This window comes from Neoarius graeffei, chromosome 1, assembly GCF_027579695.1.
Source record: "Neoarius graeffei isolate fNeoGra1 chromosome 1, fNeoGra1.pri, whole genome shotgun sequence".
Classification (NCBI taxonomy): domain Eukaryota; kingdom Metazoa; phylum Chordata; class Actinopteri; order Siluriformes; family Ariidae; genus Neoarius; species Neoarius graeffei.
This window is the reverse complement of record NC_083569.1, coordinates 44804077-44817148: the sequence shown is the minus strand read 5'-3', so window position 1 is coordinate 44817148 and position 13072 is coordinate 44804077. Positions and strand designations below refer to the sequence as shown.

Here is a 13072-nt window from a genome sequence, read left to right as displayed (position 1 = left end):
CATGCATTTTGGTGTCCTTAAAGGCAGTTTTTTCCCCCTTTCCAGCCCAGTTGAACTGGCTGGCCAAGCTGTTGTCGAGGAGGCTACGCAGCATCCGCCTCACCGTGACCCCTACATCAGTTCCGCCACAAAGGGCTAAGGTAGACACCTGATAGAATAAAATGTAGCATGAAGACAATGTGAAAGTATTCAGTGTTTATCATTGTTTCATTGATTCACAACGACATTAAATATTTGTGTTTCCTTTTGCAGGTGTTGCAGATGATTGGAAAAGAAAGGTAAGAATAAGTACCATCAGCTGCTTTTGTTTGGCATTTTCCTTGACCAGGGCCTCTGCTGCCAAAAACTCCTCCATGGTGGAGAGTGGGAGCTTGGTAAGGGGTGATGTCTGGGGTGTGTCTTGTCTCCCCATCTCTCTCCTTTGGGCCCTGACCTCTTGCTCCAGCCTTCCTATCATCCCCTTCATCTCCCTGTTTTCCCCCTTCAGCTCCCTGATTTCCTCCCTCAGCTGGCCAAGGAGAGAGATCACGGTGCTGATGCCCATGTCTGTTAAGTAACACGAAACATTAGGACTTTTGTTACGCATTGCTTGTCATTTTTGAAAAGTGATTACAGTTGAGGACTCACCACGCAGCAACTCATTGTTCCCCTGTTGGGATGGCAGAGGTGTGGCTGAAATATCAGAGTACAATTTAGTTCACTGCAGGGTGCTTAATTTAAATGTCTGTTCTAAATTGACAATTTTCATGTTGATTGATTTCCTCTTTGACTTACCATGGAAGCGGTGACGTGGCTGGGGTGAATCTGAAAAATTGTATGGTCAGTTGATCAGAACACATCTACATAGATGTTTTTTTTTTAGTCGTTTATGGCATAAATCAAGGCAATGTATAGTTACCATGGGTTAGTGGCTGACTGTGATGTAGGGGGCCTGGCGGGGTTTCTGACGACGGTAAATCTGAAAAATAGTAAGCAGTCAGTTTCCCTCCCTCAGCTGGCCAAGGAGAGAAATGACTGTGTTGATGGCCATGTCTGTTAAGTAACACCAAACATTAGGAGTTTTATTTCACATTGCTGGTAATTTATGACCAGTGAATACAGTTGTGGACTCACCACGCAGCAACTGATTGTTCACCTGTCGCAACGGCAGAGGTGAAGCTGAAATGTCAGAGAGTACAATTTTGTTCACATTTAGTTTAAAACACATCTACAGTACATAGACATTTTTTTTTTTCAGTCATTTATGGCATAAATCAAGGCAATGTATAGTTACCATGGGTTAGTGGCTGGCTGTTAAGTACAAGGCCTGGTGGGGTTTCTGACGGCAGTGAATCTGAAAAATAGTAAGCAGTCAGTTGATCAAAACATCTTCACTTACTTACTGGTATTTTAGTTTCTGGCATAAATAAAGGAAATGCATAGTTACCATGAGTTAATGGCTGGCTGTGAAGGAACTGGCTGGCTGGGTGTCTACTGGCTGACTGGGTGTCTAAAGACGGAAATGAAATCATTATTATTTCAGACAAGTTCTAGGTCTTCAGTAGAACAACAAGAAGTGGTACATATAGTCACCTTCATTAAGGGAGGGGAATTGCCACTCGCTGTCCAGCTGAGTGGCGTCAATAGATGGTGGCCTCCTCCCCTTACGCCTTGGTTGTGCCTCCTTCTCGCTGTCCTCCTCAAAATACCTTTTGTTTGGACTTTAAAATAAACACAGGACCTTACTGCCACAGCTCAAAACACAAACGAAACTGTACTTGAACTTATAACTGCAAGTTGTGATTTAAAAAGAATTTTTACCGTCTTTTCCTGGGCCCCATCTCACCATCAGACTGCAGGTCTGCTGTAAGGCAGCCTTCCTCCAGCGATCGGTTGAGGCAAGACCTGGCTTTGGCAAAGGTGGCTGAAAGGGAAGGCAGTCTTAATGATATTGGCTTAATGCAATATTGAAGTATTGTCATTGGTTTAATGAAGTAGCTATGCAGCTCACCACAGGTTGTCAGCACCCTGATTTTTGGGTGGAATTGCCATCCTTGTCCCGGGGGGATGGAGTTCATGGCGGCCTTCTCAGCTTTTTGGCCACTATAGGGTGGCCAGTAGCATCCCACTTCTCCGTCCACCTCTACCACCCAGCTGAGCGGCACAACTGCTGCACTCTGGTCCTGGAATTCCACCAAGTTCCAAAGCTGTGCCATCTATAATAAAAATAATAATAAAACAAAGCACTCCATGGAAAGGATAGTTAGTGCCTGCCATTCAGCTGGAGTACTCCAACTGTCCAGATTCTAATGTAAAAGTAAATGTGTTCTTTGTGTGTGTGTGTGTGTGTGTGTTTTTTTTTTTTTCTTTTTCTCCCCATATAGGTTTACGAATGGTGACGAAGAGGGATTGCCACAAAGGTCTCTCCATCTGGGAACAACACACATTTGCCCTGGACAACCTCAAGCTGGTCAACGTTAAGGCAGCTGTCTATGCCAAATACTCTGTAGCAGCCAATGCTTTTGGAGGGGCAAGGATAGTGGAAATATGACTCCCTCCTCTTGAATTTCATGTAAACCACAAAGACAGAGTCACAATGTTTAATTATGTTTTTCACCATTACGATTTCATTTTTAATCACTAGGCAATCATCGCCCTGCTTTGAAGAAAAACAGAAATCATTGAAATGCACTTTTTTAAATTGCTGGCCGGAACTTAAGTGTTGGGGTAATGGGCCCTCCTGGTGTGGGTGTAACAGCTGTGGTTGTGTAGGTGGTGGTGGAACTAAACGAACTGGCTCCTCTGAAAGGCGTTTGACAACCTGTTGTAAAGGTTGAGATGGCTTGCGTAGCATTTTTTTTAGTTTACCCAAATAATTCTCGTAAGGAAAGGATGAGATGTTGTCTAGGGAACCATACAGGCGGTACTCATGTGTCAGATGTATCGTTTGATGTACGCTAAACACAATCTCGTCTTTACCATACACCTCTCCAAAATGCTTCACAAAAGCCATTAACAATTTTTCGCAAAAACAAACCATACTTTCAGAAATGTTTGGTGTGAGTAGCAAAAACATGGCCACAGAAAACAACATGAAGTTTTCATAGAGATCTTGTGGAAGAATGTCCCTCAGAACTACTGGCCCACTGTAAATCATAAATTGCCGCAGCTCTGCCGCTTTCCACCTATCAATTTCGGCGAGTTCACGGGGTTTTCATGCAAATTCAGCTGGAGTATAGGGACGAAGCTGTATCAACTTTTCAGAGATGGCTTTAATGGCTCTTGTAGGCTGCCTTGTAGAGTTTTTCCCCCTCATCCAAAAATGTATCAACTTTTTCGTAACGCCTAGGCAACATAAATGCATGTAATCTATTGGGAAGGCAGACACCATTTTCACCAGACCAGTCAGAGGACTTCTGTTGATGTGGTGGTCCTCATCTACCATATTTTCAAACTCCTCGTCTGACCTTAGCCTAACATCAGTGTCTGGATACGTCATTTTTTTCTGCCAAATACCAGTCTGATAGCACTTATCGCATCCGGAGTACCCATTATGGCATTTAATTTGTTTTACAAATGCTCGAGCAGGAGCATCACAAATGAAGGATGAAATGGCCACCCTCAGCTTTCTACCTCCAAATGTTACCCCACTGCAAAGCAGAGCAGATAGGTCTTTAACAAACTGCGTCAGATAATCAAACACATTGGACAGGGTCTCTGCACATTTCTGACCAGCAAAAATAATACTTTTTAAGACCATTTTAAGACCACTGAGTATAAAAAATAAGACCACTACCGCGGAACAAATACGTACAGTAAAAAAAAAAGCACACTCTAGGTTAAGTTCAAAGCATTTTTTTTAAATAAATAAGTGCATCTTCTGCAGAACCCACAGTATTTCTGCCTTCAGCGTAGCGGTTGGGGCGAATGCCGCGAAAGCACTTGTGCTGGGACCCGGAGACCAGGGCTTGAAATTAACTTTTTTTCTTTGTGTCCCCCAGTGGTCCCGAATTCTGTGTTGCATTGTCCCGAATGGAAGCAATAGTGTCCCCATTTTTTTCCTCTCTGAAATAACCAGTGGTTAATATTATCATATGAAGTTACTATTATATTTATAACTATGCGATTTTGAACCCTTTATATCATTTTTACAATAAGTCACAAGACACAAGCGACACATGTCCTATACATCATCTACTTCAAAATTACAGTTATTGCATTTTCAGTTTATTAAACTTTGGCGATCTCACTGTATGAATAGATACCCGTTTATTTAAAGGGGCCAACTAGCTCATTCAGAAAATGTTTCAACTCCCTACATCTGCAGTACACTTTAGTTGAAAATAAGACCCCTTTTATGTTCATTTCATCTACTTATACCTTGAATATCTGTTGGCACTTATAAGGCCAACTTATCATTTTCACCATTACCGTTATCCATTTTATGAACTTTCCGTTATCCATTTTATCCATTTTTTCCGTTATCCATTTTTTCCGTTATCCATTTTATCCATTTTTTCCGTTATCCAGCCACATCATTCCTGTTGTATTTTATAACGTGTCTAACAGTGTTCATTCAGTTCATTCAGTTGCTAGCGTTGCCTGCAGACCAGGCGATGGCACTTTGGATCCTGAAGGTCCCGGAGACGTTATGTCTGGGCTTTCAGTTTCTTCCCCGCGGTCGGTCCGCTTCAACCACTTCAGCATTTTTGTTCTGGCAAGAGTCGGCGCAGCGTGTGCGGTAGCGATTCCATTCCAAGTCCATATAATGCGGACTCCGGCCGAAGATTCTCGAACAGAATGCGCTGCTCTGTAGCCTACGGATGCAGGGGCATCGAAAGTGTAGCTACTATGTATTTTTCGCTGTTAACGTTTTAAAATTAAAATTGACAAATTAGGTGAATGTCTACGTATGTGTTACGGCTTTGTAAATAATATTAATGTAGAACTTTTTTTCTAGATCTATTTTTTTCCATTGTCCCGGGATTGTCCCAGATATAATAATTTTGTGTCCCGATGACATTTTTTATGGTCCCCGGGACGTCGGGACACCGTTAGTTTCGAGCGCTGCCGGAGATGCTAAAGCTGGCGTTGCACTTTTTGTGACCGTAGAGGCGAACATTGGCATGAGGACTGTTGTTGCCCGACTAGCAGCATAGCGCATATGCTTTTCCCCTTTCGAGTGAGCGTCAAGGGCTTTACAGCCCATTGTTGTTAACTTGATGTCTTTCCGACATACCTTACATCTCGCTTCATATTCTGAAGTTGCTGTTGTTAGCCAACTTTTGTATTTTGGCTCCTCAAGCCACTTGTTACTAAACTTACACTTCCCCATCTCCGTTCATGTTCAAGTTCAACCACTTCTTCCTCGTCTGCTCTACTCTCAATGGTTCTACTACATGGATAAAAGAACACACTGCCCCCTGTGGCGTGGTTCCTGCGCTATTAGAACTAGTGCTAGACACACAACGGCTCTTGTGCTACTTGTTCAGCATCTTGATAACAAACGACGCTGGTTGAATAAATAACGTTAGCGCGGAAAAAAAATCCAGACATATGTTTTTTTTTTCATTTACCGTAGGCTACCCGGATGAAATTTAATACCTCCCATGTGAATTTTAATACCATAGCTCAAAAAATAGCGAAATATAATGCTTTTTAAGACCTTAAAAAACACATATTAAAAATAAGACTTTTTAAGACTTTTTAAGGATCCGCGGAGACCCTGATTGGAGGGTTTTCCAGGGCCACAAAAGATGCCAACTAAAAATGGTGTTCTGGTGTAATCGCAATCAATCAGTGCCAAAATAGGCCAAAACTGAAGCTTGGTGCTTTTGAAAATAGGGAGACCATCGATGTTAAATTGAAGTCTTATTGTTTGAATAACATCTGGTAAATGGATGGTGCTTAATTTGGACAAAATTCCCTTTGCCAAGCCAAAATGGTAGTATTCCCCATTACCTACAGTCTGTAATGGTACTGCAGGCTTAGTGCCCAATAAGGTCCGAGCATCCTAGGGCAGTTCAGGGTGGCTTGTTCTCAAAATGGTCAACAGCGCAGTAATGGCAATCAAAGGCACAGAGAATGATGCAGCCCAGTGTTTTAATTTTTGGTGAAGCCCTGACTCTTCAAAAGAGTCACCATCAATATGACTGTCACCCTCTGAAGACATGCTACTGCTGTCAGACTCTGCATCACTGCACCCTCCCAACTCAACAGAATCTCCACCATCCTCATCTAAACCCATTGATGATGCAGGCCTGGGAGAGACTGGAGGAGCAAGAGAGACTGGAGGAGCAAGAGAGACTGGAGGAGCATGATTACGCAGAGCTGACTCAAAATCAGACAGAATCTGCCTTTCTAACATTTCAGTAGCCTTCAAAACACGTCTTCTTTTTGACCAATAAGAAGCCATATTCTCTCCCCTAAAGAAATAAATGACTGCAGTACCTTTTGAGGGAATGTCGTGGTAGTGGTCTTCAGGTTCCATTGAGGTAAACATGGGGGGGGGCAAAGACAACATTTACGTCATTACATTTGAAATAACCTTACACACACACACACACACACAGGTCAAACAATTGTTTTATAGAAAGTTCTGTTTTAACACCAACAATGTTTTAATGCCTGGATTCATGTTGTAATGGCTGCGACCCATAGGCCTACAGTGTTACAAAACTTAGAGTTTAAATCTAGCATGTAGGCCTAGGTTGCATGTTGTTTTGAGCTGACCTGTTCGTTTGTGTAGCCATGGCGGCCATGAACTTCAAAGATTATCCAGGCTACTTCTGTAGTGACCACTTTGTTTGAGGTACCACGAACGAAATTGCTTATATTCCCTCAACTCATACAAGAAACATGCAGAAACAATGCATCTGCATGTTTGTTTCAAGTGGACACACGCACGCACACACACATTTACGCCATTACATTTGAAATTACCTTACACACACACACACACACACAGATCAAACAATTGTTTTATAGAAAGTTCTGTTTTAACACCAACAATGTTTTAATGCCTGGATTCATGTTGTAATGGCTGCGACCCATAGGCCTACAGTGTTACAAAGCCCAGCCCCCACAAGCTAGGTGTAGGCTAGCTACCAGTTATAACCGCGGCCTGTATACTCGATTGAAATGCTTTTTTTCCAAGACCACAACTATGACCAGTTTTCGGCTAAACAATGCATCTGCATGTTTATTGTATGAATTGAGGGAATATAAGCAAAGTTGGTCGTGGTACCTCAAAGAAAGGTCACTACAAAAGTGTTGGTAGCCTGGATAATGTTTAAAGTTCATGGCCGTGACCCAAACACAAAGCCGCTACACAAAATAACAGGTCGGCTCACAACGACATGCAACCTAGGCCTATGGCGTAGGTGATATGACTGAAGTTCATCTTCTTAAACTGCTTGAAATTGTATTTAAAATTCCCTTTACTAATAGCGACTGAATAATGGTACGTACCAGATGTCCAGGGATGAATGAAAAAGTAGCGTCTATCAGCAGGCCGATCCACAAGAGAGTCGCGTTCCAACTAGTGTTGAAGTTAACCTGCAGCCAGTATACAGTAACGCAAATGACGTCATGCAGTAAACAACGGTGCATTATGGGATAGCATGGGTCATCCAACGACATCGCAAGGCCTGCCCTTCTTTTTAAATCATGCCTTGAAATCAACAAACTGTAAAAAAAAAAAAAAAAAACTTTCATAGAAGGTCAAATATTGCTGAGTTCAGACAGTAGACCTAAATTGGTTTTATTCCTTTTTTCATCATTTACTTATCGTTTACTTGCCATTATCACTTAGCCTATATAGGCCTACTTACTCGTGTCTATGTGTAAGCAGCATAAGACAGACAGACAGACACACACTAGTGGCAATTTATATTCTGAGCAATCCTACCCATGTTGAAAACTGGCCGGCAAAAGTGACGATGGTTCAACGTCGTATATTCAACCTTCTCTGACGGTCGACAGATCAACCTTTACCCACGTTGATTCAACGGTGATAAATCGACCCTCTCAGACGGCGGAGAAATCGACGTTTCACGGCGCCGTTTCAACGTTGATTTTCTGACGTACGACGGAAACCGACCATTCTGACCAAAACTCTACGTCGTTTCAACGACCCTCTGCTATCGGGGCTGTCATTACAAGGTTATGAAAATGAATTGAGAATGAATTTAATTTGCAAAAAAGTTAACATATAATAACAGTAAAAATAGCAATGATAATTATGAACATATGCATTTTAAAGAGATACAACAATTAAGGAGCATATCAGGAACAGATAAAGAAGAGGATCCATATCTGATTGTGAAGTGCAGCGCTGGTGGCTCAGTCTGCAGCGAGAGACAGACAGACAGACGGTGGGTGGGTCAGTAGGCTATATAGGTGCTATTTTCAGTAGCAGTATATATTTTTAGCAAGATCAATGCCATTTGGCCAAATACATACCAATATTAATGCGACGGATGAAGACCGTCTCAGCCTCAAATCTTCCTCAACATCTCCCAGTCTTTGCCGATGTTTAGTTGCCGATCGGCATTTAGTTTTGCCGATTTCAACCAGTTGAGCATCGCGAATGAATGAATTAATTAACGAAGCCACAAACTACTGCAGAACCGTTACGGCGTAGAAGAAGAGTTAAAAATCGCCATTACATTTTTTATCTTGCGCACCCCCTAGTGGCAGCTCGTGCACCCCCGGGGGTGCGCGCACCACACTTTGGGAAACACTGACTTAGGCTAACATCTGCATGTATACGGGCAATACATTATCACACAGAGAAAGTGGACATTGAAGTTGCTGTGAATTTCGCTGTAGTGGATGACCTACCCAAAATACAACAACACAATCAATCAAAATTATGTGCTGCTGCTTCATTTTCACACAACTTTTACGATTTTCACACATTTATAACATCATGTGCTTCCTTTTGAGTTACTGCAATTTCAGAATCTGGAAGTAATGTAGATATGGGTGGTAGAATTGGGAAGAGTTTTGGTAGTTGTAGTGCATTTTGCAAAAAAGTTTATTCATTAAGTTGAAAGGGTTAAGTGACAATTGTTTCATATTTTTACATTTTCACATTTTATTGCAGAGGTTACATACATACGCATATACACATGCATATATACATAAGCATATACATGCAAACAATGAGCAAGAAAAAAGTAAATATAAGTAAACATTTAGCATTACCTACAAGCATTTATTAGTGTGTGTGTGTGTGTGTGTGAGAGAGAGAGAGAGAGAGAGAGACAGACAGACAGACATAGAGAGAGAGATTGCAAACAGAAACTTCTTGCTGTTACAGGATCATATGACAAAAGGTGTTTTTGCCTTCTGAGGCAGAAGCTAAACAATTGGAGACGAGCGCTTGGGAGAAGAAAACGTCACTGTCTGAAGAGGTTCTCTAACAAGGCTATTTTGCTTTGAATAGCTTACCGTTGACTGGGTAAATAATGTCTTATGTCCTCCTTACGTTTTCTTTTACTGCCCGACATCACTGCCTGTGTGCTGTTTTGCTGTAGCAGCGAGCTGGATGCTGATTTTACCGCTTGCTACTGCTTACAGCCAATGACAACAAAAAACCATAGCAACGTCAAGGCAACGGGAGGTGGGCCAATCAAAGCTTCATAAAGCTTTTTTACCTGCTGTCCCCACCAATAGTCAGCCGTCTTTGAGAGGTCTGTTCACAGCTGAAAATCAGCTGGAAGCGATACCGCGTTTGGTGTTTTTATTCAGCGTTTCCCGAATCACGGCTTCTCCATTCAAAAATGGTATGGACATTTTAAACTCAGCTGAATATTGGTATGGACGCGTCCATACCGTCCATACGCATTTTTACGCCCATGGCACCGAGTCATAGTGCGAGACTCCATGAAACGGCGAGAAGTTTCAACAAAATACAGCAAATACTGTGTAGAACATGACTCTAAGGTGGTGTTTACATTAGACCGTATCAGCGGATCATCAGATTAACATTTTTAAAACAATTCGCGTGCACACAGCAACGCCAATACACGGATACGCTAATCACATGACTAATTAGACGGCACGTCACATGATCCCAGTGCATATCGGGCATGCGCAAGTCACTCACCACTTGCAAGTGGAAGGATGGCAAGCGAACACCTTCTCCAGCAGATAAACACACCTGGCTGTGATGTTCATGTTCTCACTGAGTTTAAGCGCCTGAAGGAGGTAAATAAGTTGAAATGTGTAAATAAACCTCAGTGCAGCTCAGCGCTTCCTCCTGCGCTCCAAATCACTCCGCCCTGAACAGCGAGTGCCCTCTGGAGGGTGCGCACTCCGGCCCTGCGCAGCTCACAGAGCGCGCGAGTGAAGCGCACGAGCAGTGATTCGGGACTGAGCCGCTGTGTGTGTGATCCCAACGCCAGCGAATCAGGAAGGTGGATGTCACAGTGACGTTGTCCAATGACGACGTCAGCTAGAGCTCAGCACTGCGTTTCCTCGTTCCTCAGTGTTTACACAGCACCGGATCAGATACGAACTGGGTTGAATACGTGGGCCCTGGCGGATTCAAGTTGTTCCGCCTGTGGAGTCGTTTCCCGGCGTTTTAATGTGCACGGACAGTGCATCCGCGACGAAAACGAGACGGATACGGTCTAATGTAAACACCACCTAAACTCCACAAAGGCGTTACCAGACAATAGAGTGAAACCAGAGGTGGATTTACATGACTGAACATGGAAATAAGAAGCCCCTACCCCACTCCACCCGACTTCATCCCACAGTGTTAACACCCACACTCACTATATTTAACACGATGGTGCTAAATCAACTCCTGCTGTGTTCGAATATTTTATTTTTATCCTAAATATGTACACACGTGATAATGTGCTAAGAAGAGTTAAGTCAATACTGCAGAGCTTCATCAAACACTATTATTCAAATGATACAACACTCAAACCAACAAACAATGTCTATTTTCATGTCCAACACAACTTTAAACTTTTTGTGTTCAGGAAGAAAAACAGTATCACACTTGTGCTGAGTTCTTGAAGTGCTTAGGCTTTTTCTCTTTAAACTTCTTTTTTTTTGCCAGCTCGCTTCCTTTTCTTGTCAGAATTTAACCAGCCAATAGGATCCGAGGTTCGAGTTGGGTTACTGGAAAGAAATGTTCAGTACAGTCTCCTCAAACAGGAACCAAATCAGATTCTATTCTTCCTCACCTGACTACAACGACAACGACAATGATGGTGAAGAAGAAGAAGATGAAGAAGATATTGATGGTGTAGATGATGTTTGTTCATTTCTTGTACTACTTAAACCTATCTTTCACTACATTGCAATTCTGTTTAAAACAAAAAAAAACTCTGAAAATTCAAGATGAAGCAGTAAAAGTGACCTGATGTTGAACTGAAGTTGCTTACATGGAAAAGGAAAACTTCTGCAATTAAATGTTTCATAAAACAACAGATGTGCGTTTATTTATTATTTATTAGGATTTTTTTTAATCATGCTAGCATGTTTTCTTTTGCCCCCTCCATACTATATTACTACTCTGTTACTCTATTATTACTACAGTAATTACTACATTGGTGGTGATTATTATTATTAAATTAAATATAGGGGGAAAACAAAAAGAAGTGCACTAATGACAGCTTGCTTGTGATTTACATTCTTTATATGAGCAATATGGGGAAAATACAGGGGATGATCAAGCACACACACACACAGAGAGAGAGAGAGAGAGAGAGAGATCTTATAGCAGTCTGTTTAAGTTTATAATCATCAGAGTGGGTAAATTAAAAAAAAAAGCTATAAATAATAAACAGAGTTTTATGAATCACACAGCAGCCTTTTAAACCTGTTCACTTTGGGATATTATGCAATAATCCGCCCGCGCTGACTGAAAGTCGCATAGCTGCCAACATTGTTGGCCTGTCCAGGTCTCCATCTAACCAGTAGACAACCAAGTGATGGGGGGGAAAAGCTGAAAATTGGACTCATCAGAAAGGATGACCTTACTCCAGTTCTCTATGGTCTAATCCTTATGGTCTTTCGTAAACCTCAGTCTGGCTCTTCTTTGCTTCTCATTGATGAAGGGCTTTTTTTCTGGCTTTGCATGGCTTCAATACCACTTGGAGGAGCCTGTTTCGAACCGTCCTTGCTGTGCACTTAACCCCAGCTGTCATTTACTGTTCTTTCTGTAAGTCACTTGATGTCACCCTATGGTTGAGTTGACGATCATCCCGGTAAGTGGAGAGTCAATTTCTCCCTCCGCCCATCTGTAACTTTGTTGTCCCCAATGTCTCTTGCTTGACCTTGCTCTTATGAACTGCCATCTTTGAAATTTTGAGGATTGAAGCAACCTGACGCTCACTGTATCCCTCTGCCAGTAAAGCCAGAATTAAGCCCTTCTTTTTCTGACTCAGCTGGCATGAATAGATATTTTTGTAATCCAGTTAAATTTACCGTACTACTAGCACTGTTTTTTTTCCATCCAAATTGATTCTACTGCAAGAGGATAGCAATGACCACAGCAGTGGTTTTTATACTTTTCCTTGTTAAATAAGATGTGGATCAGGTGATTACCTAATCAGTACCTCCTTAAGTAAAATTAGGTGTGCTTGTGTTGGAACTGCAGCACAGGCACTGGAATGAAATGGTTGCTATCCATAGAGATGCTGATGTAAGAAAAAGATTGAAATGGTCTCTTAATTTTTTCCAAAGCTGTGTCTCAAGGAATATTCTGCTCTAAAACCTTTTCACAGACATGCTTATATTTGGAAAACCTTATAATTCCAAGGTCCTTATTTACCGGTCTCATATTACAGCGTCATACACACTGAGGACTTTATTCGAAACACTATACGAACACTAGAGCCTCCCTTTGCTTTCAGAACAGCCTCATTTTTTCATGGCATGGATTCTAGAGCATGTTGGAAACATTCCTTTAAGATTCTGCTTCATGTTGCATCATACAGTTCCTGCAGATTTTTCACGTGCGCTTTCATGCTGTGAGTCTCCTATTCTACAACATCCCAAAGGTTTCCTACTGGATTCAGATCCGGTGACTGAAGTCTGAACACTGAACTCATGTCATGTTCATGAA

The 13072-nt window shown here is 42.0% G+C and overlaps 1 protein-coding gene across 1 annotated transcript in view; it reads right to left on the bottom strand.

Annotated features, from left to right (window-relative positions):
- Window positions 1–5644, bottom strand: part of LOC132884981 (uncharacterized) — a 6360-nt gene extending 716 nt beyond the window's left edge. The window contains exons 1-12 of the mRNA XM_060919142.1: window positions 5219–5644; window positions 1991–2195; window positions 1801–1903; window positions 1573–1700; window positions 1427–1489; window positions 1274–1333; window positions 1114–1158; window positions 899–958; window positions 775–804; window positions 628–672; window positions 293–546; window positions 1–148 (exon numbers count right to left, since the gene is read on the bottom strand). The exon at window positions 1–148 is cut by the window's left edge and continues 12 nt beyond it. Coding sequence (XP_060775125.1) covers window positions 1–148; window positions 293–546; window positions 628–672; window positions 775–804; window positions 899–958; window positions 1114–1158; window positions 1274–1333; window positions 1427–1489; window positions 1573–1700; window positions 1801–1903; window positions 1991–2195; window positions 5219–5314 — 1237 coding nt within the window. The 5' untranslated portion in view covers window positions 5315–5644. The remainder of the gene's footprint in view (window positions 149–292; window positions 547–627; window positions 673–774; window positions 805–898; window positions 959–1113; window positions 1159–1273; window positions 1334–1426; window positions 1490–1572; window positions 1701–1800; window positions 1904–1990; window positions 2196–5218) is intronic.
- Between the last annotated feature and the right edge of the window lie 7428 nt (window positions 5645–13072).